Source organism: Rhinolophus hipposideros (assembly GCF_964194185.1).
Source record: "Rhinolophus hipposideros genome assembly, chromosome: 18".
NCBI classification, from domain to species: domain Eukaryota; kingdom Metazoa; phylum Chordata; class Mammalia; order Chiroptera; family Rhinolophidae; genus Rhinolophus; species Rhinolophus hipposideros.
In genome coordinates this window covers 51,138,698-51,151,232 of record NC_138064.1, presented here as the reverse complement: position 1 = coordinate 51,151,232, position 12,535 = coordinate 51,138,698, and the positions used below count along the sequence as shown (strand labels likewise).

The following is a 12,535-nucleotide window of genomic DNA, read 5'->3' as shown; positions in this document are numbered from 1 at the left end:
CATCCTTTTCCTCATTGAGGGAAACTAGTATTCAGAAATGTCAAAAAAGTATTGTAAATGCTTACTGGACATCTTAAATATAAGAACTGTAAAAGCTAGTTAAGTGAATAATAAAAGGCAGTCCAGGTTGGTATTGTAATTAACATATGGGAAGCTAAGACCCACAGAGGCCCCAGGGCCTGGCATTCCATTTTCCATCCTCAAAGATGAGCTCTCTTTTAATGCTGCTTACTCATCACACAATCAGGTTCATGGTCGATGTGTCTGTCAACACAATACAGATGGCCCCAACTGTGAGAGGTGCAAGGACTTCTTCCAGGACGCTCCTTGGAGGCCAGCTACAGGCCTGCAGGACAGCACTTGCAGAGGTGCGTGGAGATGAGGTCTCAGCGTAGCCCGAGTTTGCTTGGTTTCCTTATTTGGGAGAACATTTAGTTCATTTGGACTATAAGCACCAAAGGTGGTGACCCTGTGGCTTCTGGCTCCAACTGGATGATATTCCAGTGTCTCCCATGGATGAATCACCAGCATCTCAAACACTCATGCCCAAAATTAACATTAATTTGAAAAATGAAAAAATACGCATGTTGGGTGGCCCCTTTCCAGAGGAGGGGCAGAGCCAGGTAATAGTAACATCAGTGGGGACGGTGCCACTCCAGGAATTGGGGGAGTACTGGATTTGGTACAGAGATCCCTGATATTTTCCTGAATAATTATACGTTTCTTAATGTGACCTTAAACCTTTCAGATAACAGGAGAAATGAGGTCAAGGTTAGAGTTTGACAGGCTATTGTACTTTTTATAAAATATTTAGGTTAGAGCGGCTGGGTGGCTCAGTTGGTTAGAGTGCAAGCTCTGCAACAACAAGGTTGCTGGTTCAATTCCCACATGGGATGGTGGGCTGCTCCCCTTGCACCTAAAGATTAAAAACGGCAACTGGACTTGGAGCTGAGCTGCGCCCTCCACAGCTGGATTGGGGGACAACGACTTGGAGCTGAAGGGCCCCAAGAAACATACTGTTTCCAATATTTCCCAGTAAAATTTAAAAAAATATTATATATATTTTAAAAAATATTATATATATTTAGGCTATATATATATTAGGCTAATAAGGTCAAGGTATTTTTGTAATGTGTTTGCTGTCTCTGAGTTTTGATGAACTTCCAAACAAACTTGTTATTGTTTCTTTTCCCAAATTTGGGAAAAACAAGATTTGAGAGGGTGACTAAAGAGCTATTATGGAACAGCTCCATGCATGTGTCCCAGTATATAAGACCCAGCAAATGTTTATGCTGTTTGGGGGGTGTGGGGGAGCCAGTAAGATAAACCGCACAGACATCATCACAAAGACAAACAGGCCACTGCGCACAGTCTGCCTTTCCCTGCATCGCTCTGGCTGAGCCCCAGGTGGGACGTGGTGACCTGCAGACACCCTTCCCGCTCTCCTGTTCACAGAAGAGGAGGTGGGTAGGGCGCAGTTGTAACAGCTTATCTGATAGCGTACAGAATATATCGTTAAAATAAATAAGTAAATAAAATTTACAAGGCATAAGTCAGTAAAAGTACTCTCTACTGAACAACAACACAAATATGGTACTCCAAGGCTTCTAGATCACCCAAATGGTTTATTTTGGTTTATTTGATTTCTTAAAAATGTCTGAATAGTAAACGTTTTGGGAACACACTACAGAAAGTGTATGAGCAGAATCAGCTCATAGTAGAAAGAGCCCTTTGGAAACACGTGTTTTAACCGTTTGTATACATGGTGTGTCTATAAAAAGAAGGCGGAGTGGCTGAAGAAAGAGGAGCAGGGGATGCGGGGCTCAGTGCGTGGCCCGGGGCTCGGGGGTTCCGGGGACCCCGGTGGACCGCTCAGTAACGCCTCTCCTCTCCCAGCCTGTGACGGTAACAGCCACTCAGCGCTGTCACTTCGGCAGGACCGCGTTCCTGGCCGCGTTGGCGTCAGCGGGGGCGTGTGCGAGGGCTGCCGGCTCCACCCCGCGGGCCGCACGGTGAGCGCGGCAGACCGCTTCTCTACAGGGACGCGCGCGGCCACCTGGCATCGCTGCGCTCGCCTCCGCGAGGCCACGCCTCCCCGGGTGTGAGCAAATGCCGGGGAGCCCGTCTCACTTGGGCCGCCGTCCCCACGGGGCCTAGCAGCATCTCTGACGCCCTACTTGGAGGAGTGGAGGGTGCAAAACCATTTCAGCAATAAGAGTGTTTCTTCCTCTGCACAAATTGGGCCAGATAATCCAGGTCCTCGCCGCCTTGCGCAGTGGCTCTTCCTGGGGAACCAGGAAAGTGTTCTGGATTCAACCAGGAGGGGGCGGAAGATGCGGGGACGGGGAGCCTCCAGGCGGTCAGCTCGAGGAGTCGCGAACTACTGAAAATGGCTGCATTTGATTGGCTGTAGGAGATTCAGTGTTGCTGTGAAGATGGATGAGCTAACTATTGCCTTGTTTCTTTTTTCCTTTTTTAACCTTAATTTTTTTCATGTTATCTTTAATCTCAACTTTTTAAAATGGAATATTCCAAGCATATACAAAATAATAGAGGATAATATAGTAAACACCCTTACAGCTACCACCGGCTTTGTCAAAACGCAGTATTAATATCTTCCCCTGTCATCTTCAGGGCTTGAATAAAACACTACAGGGACCAGTGATGTCCCAGGTGCACATCTATCCCATTTGTCTACGCTCCTTTCTAGGGATAAACTCTCATATATTTGGCAGTTGTTACCACCAAGCTTGTTTTTATACTTCCACACATTTTTATCTACAAACAATATATGTTGGCATGTTTTCAAACTTTAGATAAATGATATTATGCTGTACGTATCCTTGAGTATTTCATTCAACATATTTTTGAGATTTGTCCATACCAGGTAGTCCTACTTCTCTAATTTTAAAAGCTGTGTGAATTCCTTCCTTCCTATAAATACGACAAGAATCTATTTGTCCATTTTTCTTCTGGTGCTACAGTAGCCATATACTCAGGGTGCCAAAAAAATGTACACACATTTTAAGAGAAGTTATCTATGCTCAAGCAGCAGTTCGCCTTAATCAGAAGTGTCTGGACGCTGATGGTAACCATTTTGAGCACATCTTATAATTGCAGAAGTCAAATGTGACTTGTGTTCATCTTTTGTTATTGGTATATATTGAGTATTACAATTAATACAGTTTTGTCCTTTCTTAAAATGTGTATACATTTTTTGGCACCCTCTGTATGTGGCCTTGTGCATCTACACAAAAACTGTCCCTAAGAGTCATACCTAGTAATGGGATTACTGGGCCAGAGCATGAACTTCTTCCAATTCATGAGATAATACTGTACTGTCCCCTAAGTGTGTGTACCACTTAACACCCTTGCCAACAGTGTATGAGAGTTCCTGTCGCTCTGTATCCTGGCCAACACTTGGTTTTATCACGCTTTAATTTTTGCTAATTAAAATAAACATTTATAAATTTGATTTGATTTCCCTGTAGGAATGAGACTAGAGTGAGGCAAGCAAAGCACCTAGGTCTCAAAATTTAAGGAAGCACTGACTCTCAGTCATGTGAGTGCAGGGTTGACCTTTGCCACTGACACTAACCTGGCAGTGAGCACCTCCTTAAATTCTGTGCCCTAGGAACCTTGCTTGCCTCACTCTAGTCCCAGCACTGCTGTTGATTATTGCATAGACCAAACCTGATTTCAAATACCCAGTGCCAGTCACTGGGTCTGAGATCTTACTTTACTTGCAGATTAACAAGTTAACCTGTTACTTTTTCATGGATGCTGGAGAACATGAAACTCCTGGGTCAAACACAAAGGACTTTATTACTCATGGCACAGCAAGCAACAAGATGTTTGTATTGGTGTGAGTTCCCATGTCCCCAAGTCCCAAAGGGCCAACTCAAAGGATACCAGGTGGACCCTGTACATGAATTTATGTCACAGACAAGGAACATGGAGCAGAGGACTCATTGCTTTTATAGCAAATGGAAGCAGCTTGTTCTTCAGGGGAAGACATTACCTGATCCTTCAAGGTAGCTTGCTACAAACACAACCTTGAGAAATGGCCTGGGTATGGAGCAGTCAGGGCCTCGCACTGCTGGCATACCCAGCAAAAAAGTTTAGATGCCCAGGACCCAAGGATGTTTGCCTTTACCAATACCCAGAAATCCTGTGTCTTAGGTTATATCATCGATATAATGTTATATTGTATTGGGGGGGGGGGTTGCTATGAAACTACAACTTCAAACTTTACATAATCATAATACATAAAATGAAATCTTATACAAAAGTAATTCAGTAGCCACCTTAATACATACAATATCCTAGATTTCATACTTTAAATCATCACAATGTACAAAAAGCATACATGAATTCTTTTCTGCTCAGATTACACAGTAAATATGTGATTTCATAAAATTTTACTCTACGTGGATTGTTTAAAATTGATACAAAGAACTGGATTCTCAGAACATATATTTCTTTGACATTACTATTATTTTATTAGTTTCATATGTACAGCATAGTGCTTAAACGTTTATATAATTTATGAAGTGATCCCCCCGATAAATCTTGTACCCACCTGGCACTATACATATTTATTATAAGTTATTGTACTTTACATCCCCCTGTCTATGTCATAACTACCAAATTGCTCTTCTTAATCCCTTCACCTTTTTCACCCAACCCTCCAACCTCATTCCATTTAGTATCCGTCAGTTTGTTCATTATATCTCTGAGTCCATTTCTGTTTTTTGTTTGTTTATTTTGTTCTTCAGATTTCATGTATAAGTGAGATCATATGGTATTTTTCTCTGTCTGACTTATTTCACTTGGCATAATACCCTTTAGGTCCATCCACCATTGTTGTTGCAATGGTAAGATTTCATTTTTTATGGCTGAGTAATATTCCATTGTATATACAAGTATGTACCACATCTTCTTTATCCAGTTGTCTATGGATGGGCATTTTGATTGCTTTCATATCTTGGCTATTATGAATAGCACTACAGTGAACATCGGGGTGCATATTTTCAAATTAGTGTTTTCGATTGCTTTAGGTAAATACCCAGATGTGGAATTGCTAGGTCATAAGGTAGTTCTATTTTTAGTTTTTTGAAGAACCTCCAAAGTATTTTCAATAGTTGCTGCACCAATTTGCAGTCCCATCAACAGTGCATGAGGGTGCCCTTTTTGCCACTACCTCACCAACACTTGCTGTTTTTTGATTTATTGATGATAGACATTCTGACAGATATGAGGTGGTATCTCATATCATTTGCATTTCTCTGATTAGTGACGATAAGCATCTTTTCATATGTCTATTGGCCATCTGTATGTCCTCTGAAGAAATGTCTATTCAGGTCCTCTGCCCATTTTTTAATTGCATTGTTTGTTTTCTTGGTGTTGAATTGTATGAATTATTTATAAATTTAGGATATTAAGCCCTTATTAGATGTATCATTGGCAAATATCTTCTCCCATTCAGTAGGTTGCTTTTCATTTTATTGATGGTTTCCTTTGCAGTGCAAAAACTTTTTAGGTTGATGTAGTCCCATTGTTTATTTATTTGTTTGTTTCCTTTGCCTGAGCAGATATAACAGAAAAACATTACTAAAGGCAAAGTCAGAGAGTTTACTGCCTATGTTTTCTTCTAGGAGTTTTATGGTTTCTTGTTTTATATTTAAGTCTTTAATCCATTTTGAATTTATTCTTGTGTATGATGTAAGAAGGTGGTCCAGTTTCATTTTTTTGCATGTATCTGTCCAGCACCATTTATTGAATAGACTGTCTTTACCTCATTGTATATTCTTGCCTCTTGTCATAGATTAAATGACCATATAGGCATGGGTTTATTTCTGGGCTCTCTATTCTGTTCCATTGATATATATATATATATATATATATATATATATATATATATATATATATATGCCAATATCATGCTGTTTTGATTATGACCTTGTAGTAGTTTGATATCAGGTAGCTCTTCTTTCTCAAGATTGCTGTGGCTATCCTGGGTCTTTTATGGTTCCATATATGTGTTAGGGTTATTTTTTCTAGTTCTGTGAAAAGTGCCATTGGCGTTTTGATAGGGATTACATCAAATCTATAGGTTGTTTCAGGTAGCATGGACATTTTAACGATGTTAATTCTTCCTCTCCATAAGCACGGTAGATGCTCCATTTATTTGTATCTTCTTCAATTCGTTTCTTCAATGTCTTATAGTTTTCCAAGTACAGGGCTTTTATCTCCTTGGTTAAATTTATTCCTAGGTATTTTTTAATGCAATTGTAAAAGGGATTGTATTCTTAAATTCTCTTTCTGATAGTTTGTTATTGGTGTATAAAAATGCAACTGATTTCTGAATATTAATATTATATCCTGCTGTTTTACTAAATTCGTTTATCAATTCTGATAGTTTTTGGTGTGAACTTTGGGGTTCTCTATAAGTAGTATCATGTTATCTGCAAATAATGGCAGTTTTACTTCTTCCTTTCCAACTTGTATGTCTTATATTTCTTTTTCTTGTCTGATTGCAGTGGCTAGGACTTTCACTACTATGTTGAGTAAAAGTGGTGAAAGTGGACATCCTTGTCTTTTTCCTGATCTTAAGGAGAATACTTTTAGTTTTTCCCCATTGAATACGATATAGCTGTGGGTTTGTCATATATGGCCTTTATTATGTTGAGATATGTTCCCTCTATTTCTACTTTGCTGAGAGTTTTGATCATAAATCGATGCTGGATTTTGTCAAATGCCTTTTCTGCGTCTATTGATATGATCATATGCTTTTTGCCCCCATTTTATGTATGTGGTGTATTACATTAATGATTTGTAAATATTGAAGCAAACTTGCATACCAGGAATACATCCCACTTGATTGTGGTATATGATGTTTTTAATGTATCACTAAATTCAGTTTGCTAATATTTTGTTGAGGATTATCGCATCTGTGTTCTTCAGAGATGTCAGTCTCTAGTTTTTATTGTTGTTCTGTTTTTAATACCTTTGTCTGGTTTTGGAATCAGGGTAGTGATGGCCTTGTAGAATAAGCTTGGGAGACTTACCTCCCCTTGAATTTTTTGGAATAGTTTGAGGAAGATAGTTGTTAATTCTTTGAATGTTTGGTAAAATTCACCTGTGAAGCCATCTGGTCCAGGATTTTTGTTTTGGGAGAGTTTTTGGATTACTGATTCAATTTCATTCTTAGTAATCAGTCAGTTCAGATTTTCTGTTTCTTCTGGATTCAGCCTTGAAAGATTGTATGCTTCTAGGAATTTACCCATTTCTTCCAGATTATCTAATTTGTTGGCATATAATTGCTCATAGTATTTTTTTATAATTTTTTTGTATTTCTGTGATGTTCATTGTCACTTCTCTTTCATTTCTGATTTTTTTAATTTGGTCTCTCTCTCTCTTTCTCTCTCTCTGTTTCTCTCTCTCTCTCTCTTTCTCTTTCTCTCTCTTTCTCTCTCTTTCTCTTTCTTCTTGATAAGTCTGGTTAAAGATTTGTCAATTTTGTTTATCTTTTCAAAAACCAGCTCTTGGTTTCATTGATCTTTTGTATTTTTTTTTAGACTCTATTATATTTATTTCCACTCTAATCTTTATTATTTCCTTCCTTCTACTCCCTTTGGGCTTTGTTTGCATTTATTTTTTCTAATTCTTTAAGTATAAAGTTAGATTGTTTATTTCAGATAGTTCTTGTTTCTTGAGGTAGACCTGTATTACTGTGAATTTCTCACTCAGGACTCTTCGTTTTGCTCCATAGATTTGGGGTCGTTGTGTTTTCATTTTCATTTTTCTCAAGATATCTTTTGATTTCTTACTTGATCTCATGTTTAACCCAATTATTGTTTAATAGCATGTTATTTAGCCTCTGTGTGTTTATGTATTTTTTAGGGTTTTTTTCCTTTTTGTAATTGATTTCTGTTTCATGCCGTTATGGTTGGAGAGTACAACTGATGTGATTTCAGTCTCTTTTAATTTATTGAGACTTGATTTGTAGCCTAACATGTGGTCTATCTTGGAAAATGTTCCATGTGTACTTAAAAAAAATGTATATTCTGCTACTTTGGGGTGGAATGCTCTAAAAATAATAATTAAATCCATCTGGTCTTATGTGTCATTTAAGGTCTCTGTTTCCTTGTTGATTTTCTGTCTGGAAGATCTCTCCATTGGTGTCAAAGTGGTGTTAAAGTGCCCTATTATGACTATGTTACCATCAATCTCTCCCTTTATTTCAATCAGTGTTTGCTTTATATATTTAGGTGCTCGTATGTCGAGTGCATAGATGTTTATTAGGGTTATATTCTCTTGTTGGCATGATCCCTTTATCATTATGTAATGTCCTTCTTTGTCTATTATAATCTTCATTTTAAAGTCTATTGTGTCTGCTATAAGTATTGCTACCTCATCTTTTTTTTTTCATTTCCATTTGCATGAAATATCTTTATCCATCCCTTTACTTTCAATCTATGTGTGTCTTTCAATTTAAGGTGAGTCTCTTGAATGAAGCTTATGTATGGGTCTTGTTTTCTTATTCGTTTAGCTACCCTATGTCTTTTGATTGAAACATTTAATCCATTTACATTTAAAGTGGTTATTGATAGGTACATAGTTATTGCCATTTTGTTTTCAAACTTTTGGTCTTTTTTATTATTGTTTTCTCCCTTCTTCTTCTTCTTAATAAAGTCATTTTAATGTTTCTTGTAATACTGGCTTGGTGATAATGAATTCTTCTAGTTTTTTGTTGTCTGGGAAGCCCTTTATCTCTCCTTCAGTTTTAAATGATAGGCTTGCTAGGTAGAGTAGTCTTGGTTGTAGGTTCTTGCTTTTTGTCACTTTGAATATTTTGTGCCAATCCCTCTGGCCTGCAAAGTTTCTGTTGAGAAATAAGCTGATAGCCTTATGGGAGCTCCCTTGTAGGTAACTAGTTGTGTTTCTCTTCCTGTTATTGGAATTCTCTCTTTGTCTTTAACCTTTGCCACTTTAATTATGATGTGTCTTGGTGTGGGTTCTTTGGGTTCATCTTGTTTGAGACTCTGCACTTCCTGGGCTTGTATATCTATTTCCTTTACCAGGTTAGGGAATTTTTTGGTTATTATTGCTTCTCAATCCCTTGCTCCCTCTCTTCTCCTTCTGGTACACCTATGATGTGAGTGTTGTTATGCTTAATGTTGTCTCAGAGGTCCCTTAAACTATCTTCATTTTTTAAAATTCTTTTTTTGTTGTTGTTGTTCCGATTGGGTGTATTCTGCTACCTTGTCTTATGAATCATTGATTTGATCCTCTGCTTCATCTAGTCTGCTCTAGATTCCTTCTAGTGTATCCTTCATTTCAGTTATTGCATTCTTCATTTCTGACTGGTTCTCTTTTATGGTTTCTATGTCCTTCTTTATGCTTACTATCTTTTTGTTAAAGTTCTGACTAAGTTCATTAAATATTCTTATAACCAGTGTTTTTTGCTAATCTGCTAGGTTGGTTGCCTCCATTTTATTTAGTTCTTTTTCTGGAGTTTTCTCCTGTTCATTTATTTGAGACCTGTTTCTTTGTTTCCTCATTTTGTCTGCCTCTCTGTGTTCATTTCTATGTGTTAGATAGACCTCTTATTCTCTCAGTCTTCAAGTGGCCTTATGTAGTATGTGTCCTGTGTTGTCCAGTGGCACAGTCTCCTTGATTATCTGCACCATATGTTCCAGGAGTGTCTCTTATGTGTGTTGTGTGTGTTCTCCTGATGTAGTTGGTTGCTTTTCACCATTTGTGGGTGGGATTGACTCTCAGGATAATTGGTTGTGAGGATTGGCTACACCCACAGTGTAAGAGCTGCTGTGTGGGGGCTGACCCCTCAGAGGGGGATTTGCCCCAGTGGGCTCTTGTGCCTTTTGAGATCAACCTTTGGGTGTGCCACTTGTGGGGCTGCTCTGTTTTGGTCTGAAACCAGCCTCCAGGTTTCTTTTTGCAGGTGCCTCTTGGGAGGGGCTCTCATGCAGCCCAAATTCAGCTGTTGCCTGTGACTGGCCTAGGGCTACCTGGTCGGAGCTACAAAGCTATATGCGGTTGGTTGCTGCCAATGCTAGACCTAGAGACATGTGGGAGTGGAAATGTAAATTGAGGATGGCTACTACCAGTATCAAACTTGGGGCAGCTTAGCAAAAGACCTAGCGTACCACTAGGCCTGTTGCCATCTGCTGGCTTCCCATAAGGCTCAGCCACTGGAAGTGCCTATTTAGGTACACAATGCTGAGCTGGTTGTCCCGATGCTGACAGTGCCCCTGGTGGTGCCGCATAATTTGGGTGGGGCAGAGTCCCAGGTAGTCACCAAGATGGGGTGAGTAGTGTGGGTAGTGTTCACAAGGTTAATACATATTCAGTTCTTGCAGCAGTGCTGAGCCTGTGGCCACTCCACAAAATGCCCAGAGAAGACTGAGGCCAGTCCCTGCTTGCCTTGGCCTGCAGATCCCTGAGAGCTGTCCAAGAATGTCTACAGCATGAGCCAGGACTAACTGCCGGCCACCAAAAATGTCCCAGGTGGCCACACAAGCTGCTGTGGGCCATCTGCTGCTGGAAAAGTTTCCTACAGTGTGTGGGGTAGGGTTGTCTACCCAGACACTTAGAGTGCCCCCAGCAATGCTGCACGGGGCCCCAGGGAGTCACCAGAGTGGGGTGCTCAGAGTTCACCAGGCCAATGTATTCTTAGATTTGGCTGTGTGGAGGAGGGCTCAACACAGGAAAGATGGTGACCACATGTAGGCTACATGTGAGGCAAGCTCCACACAGAGATAATGGCTGCTGTCCCTCTAAACCTCTCCCTGAAGCCACACAGCTCAGTCTTTCCCTGTATATCTCTGGCACCTCTTGAGTTGCCACCCGTCTGCTTGAACCTAGGGTGAGTGCCTGCGAGTGAGTGAGTCTGTGCATGGGCCCTTTAAGAGGACATCTGGGTTTCCAACTGTCCTTCTTCTCTCCAGGATAAATGGAATCCTTGCTGATTTTCACTGCTAGATGTTGTGGGGATGCCTCTTCCCAGCACAGGATCCCTGGGCTGGGGAATCTGATGTGGGTCCAGGATCCCCCCTCTTTAGGGGCGACCTCCACCACCAAGGTGTCCCTTCTGATGCTCAACCACTACCTGTGGGTGTTGGATCAGCCTGTTTAGCATCTCCACCCCTTCTACCAGTCTTGATGTAGCCTCTTCTTTATGCCCTTAGTTATATGGGTTCCATTCAGCTAGTGTCCAGATGGTTCTCAAGGTTGATAGTTCTATAATTTAACTGTAATTTTAATGTGGTCATGGTAGGTGGCATGAACAGTGTTAACCTATTGTGCCATCTTTTCCTATTCATATTCATATGAAAATATATTTCTTTAAATCAGTGTCCTAAGTGTCCTTTACCATTTTTTAACCATAATCCATAATCACACACACACACACACACACACACACACACACACACACACCAACTGTTATTCATGTTTTAAAAGCTATTGATTTATAAACAAAGGTAAAATTGCTCTCTTAGGTGGAATCAGGAAAATATAATGTTTTAAAAGAGTTAATCTAGGATTCTGGAGAGAGATTAGAAATAGCTAAACCAAATGTTTTGAACACATCAACCGAAGTCTTATTCCTTCAGTACCACTTAGTATTAACTTGATGGTGCTTTTGAAAGAAACCAAGGAAAGAAGACTAGTAGACCAATATGAAATTAAGAAGTCATTCTTTGTAAACAGGGACTTTCTTGAGGAACGGCAGATGAGAAGCTTGTAGAAACTACAAACATGGGACTCTCCAGCTTCTCCCAGTTTACTTAAATACATGTTTATGTGTGTGTATACAGAGGACATGTATTAAGACTGACGAGCAATCTCATATAAATGTTGTCTAAGTTGTCCTCGTTTGACCCTAAATATTTACATAATCAGATTCCAGGCATCAGAGTTGACTGATTTTAAGTCTTCTATAGTTTAAACACAGTCAAATGTGAAACAGACAAAACAAAGATTTGGTAGACTCTTTCACTGATAATAAAAGTTTGTTAGAATTAAGTTGTGTGACACCAAGAGATTTTATTGGACTTCTATCCTAAGGGCCATGACATAGGATTATTTCAAAGTGAAGTTACTATCCACTCCCTCAACTCCCTTTCCTAAAGAATAATTGTGTGCATAATTAAATTATACTCTAGAACTCAGTGCTAACCCTTTGGAGTGTCTCCCAAATCAAGCTCAGCTTTTTCCTTTTGGCTACTTCTAAAATTAATCCAGGTTGTTCCTTTCTTTCTAGAAGGAACTACCTTTAATTAGAAGAAAATTGCAGTTTTTCCAAACTAAACAGAACTCAGTGCTGTTTTTCTATAGTAAGATTTTATCACCATTTTCAATCCTATAACATACAACTGAAAGCAAAAGATTCTGTCAGATAACTAAGTGATTGCTTCAATGACTCCAAACAGTGAGTTTGACTGGATTTTTTTCCACTAAACTCAGTAACCTAAACGGTTGTTATATAAACATAGCTTTACACTTGAGG

The 12,535-nt window shown here is 39.5% G+C and overlaps 1 protein-coding gene across 1 annotated transcript in view; it reads left to right on the top strand.

Moving 5' to 3' along the window:
* Positions 1-12,535, top strand: part of LAMB4 (laminin subunit beta 4) — a gene marked incomplete at its 5' end in the record, with an annotated part of 95,338 nt that overhangs the window by 15,343 nt on the left and 67,460 nt on the right. The window contains 4 exon segments of the mRNA XM_081079719.1: positions 248-368; positions 749-771; positions 1,782-2,099; positions 2,248-2,359. Of these exon segments, the coding sequence (XP_080935845.1) occupies positions 248-368; positions 749-771; positions 1,782-2,099; positions 2,248-2,359 (574 nt within the window).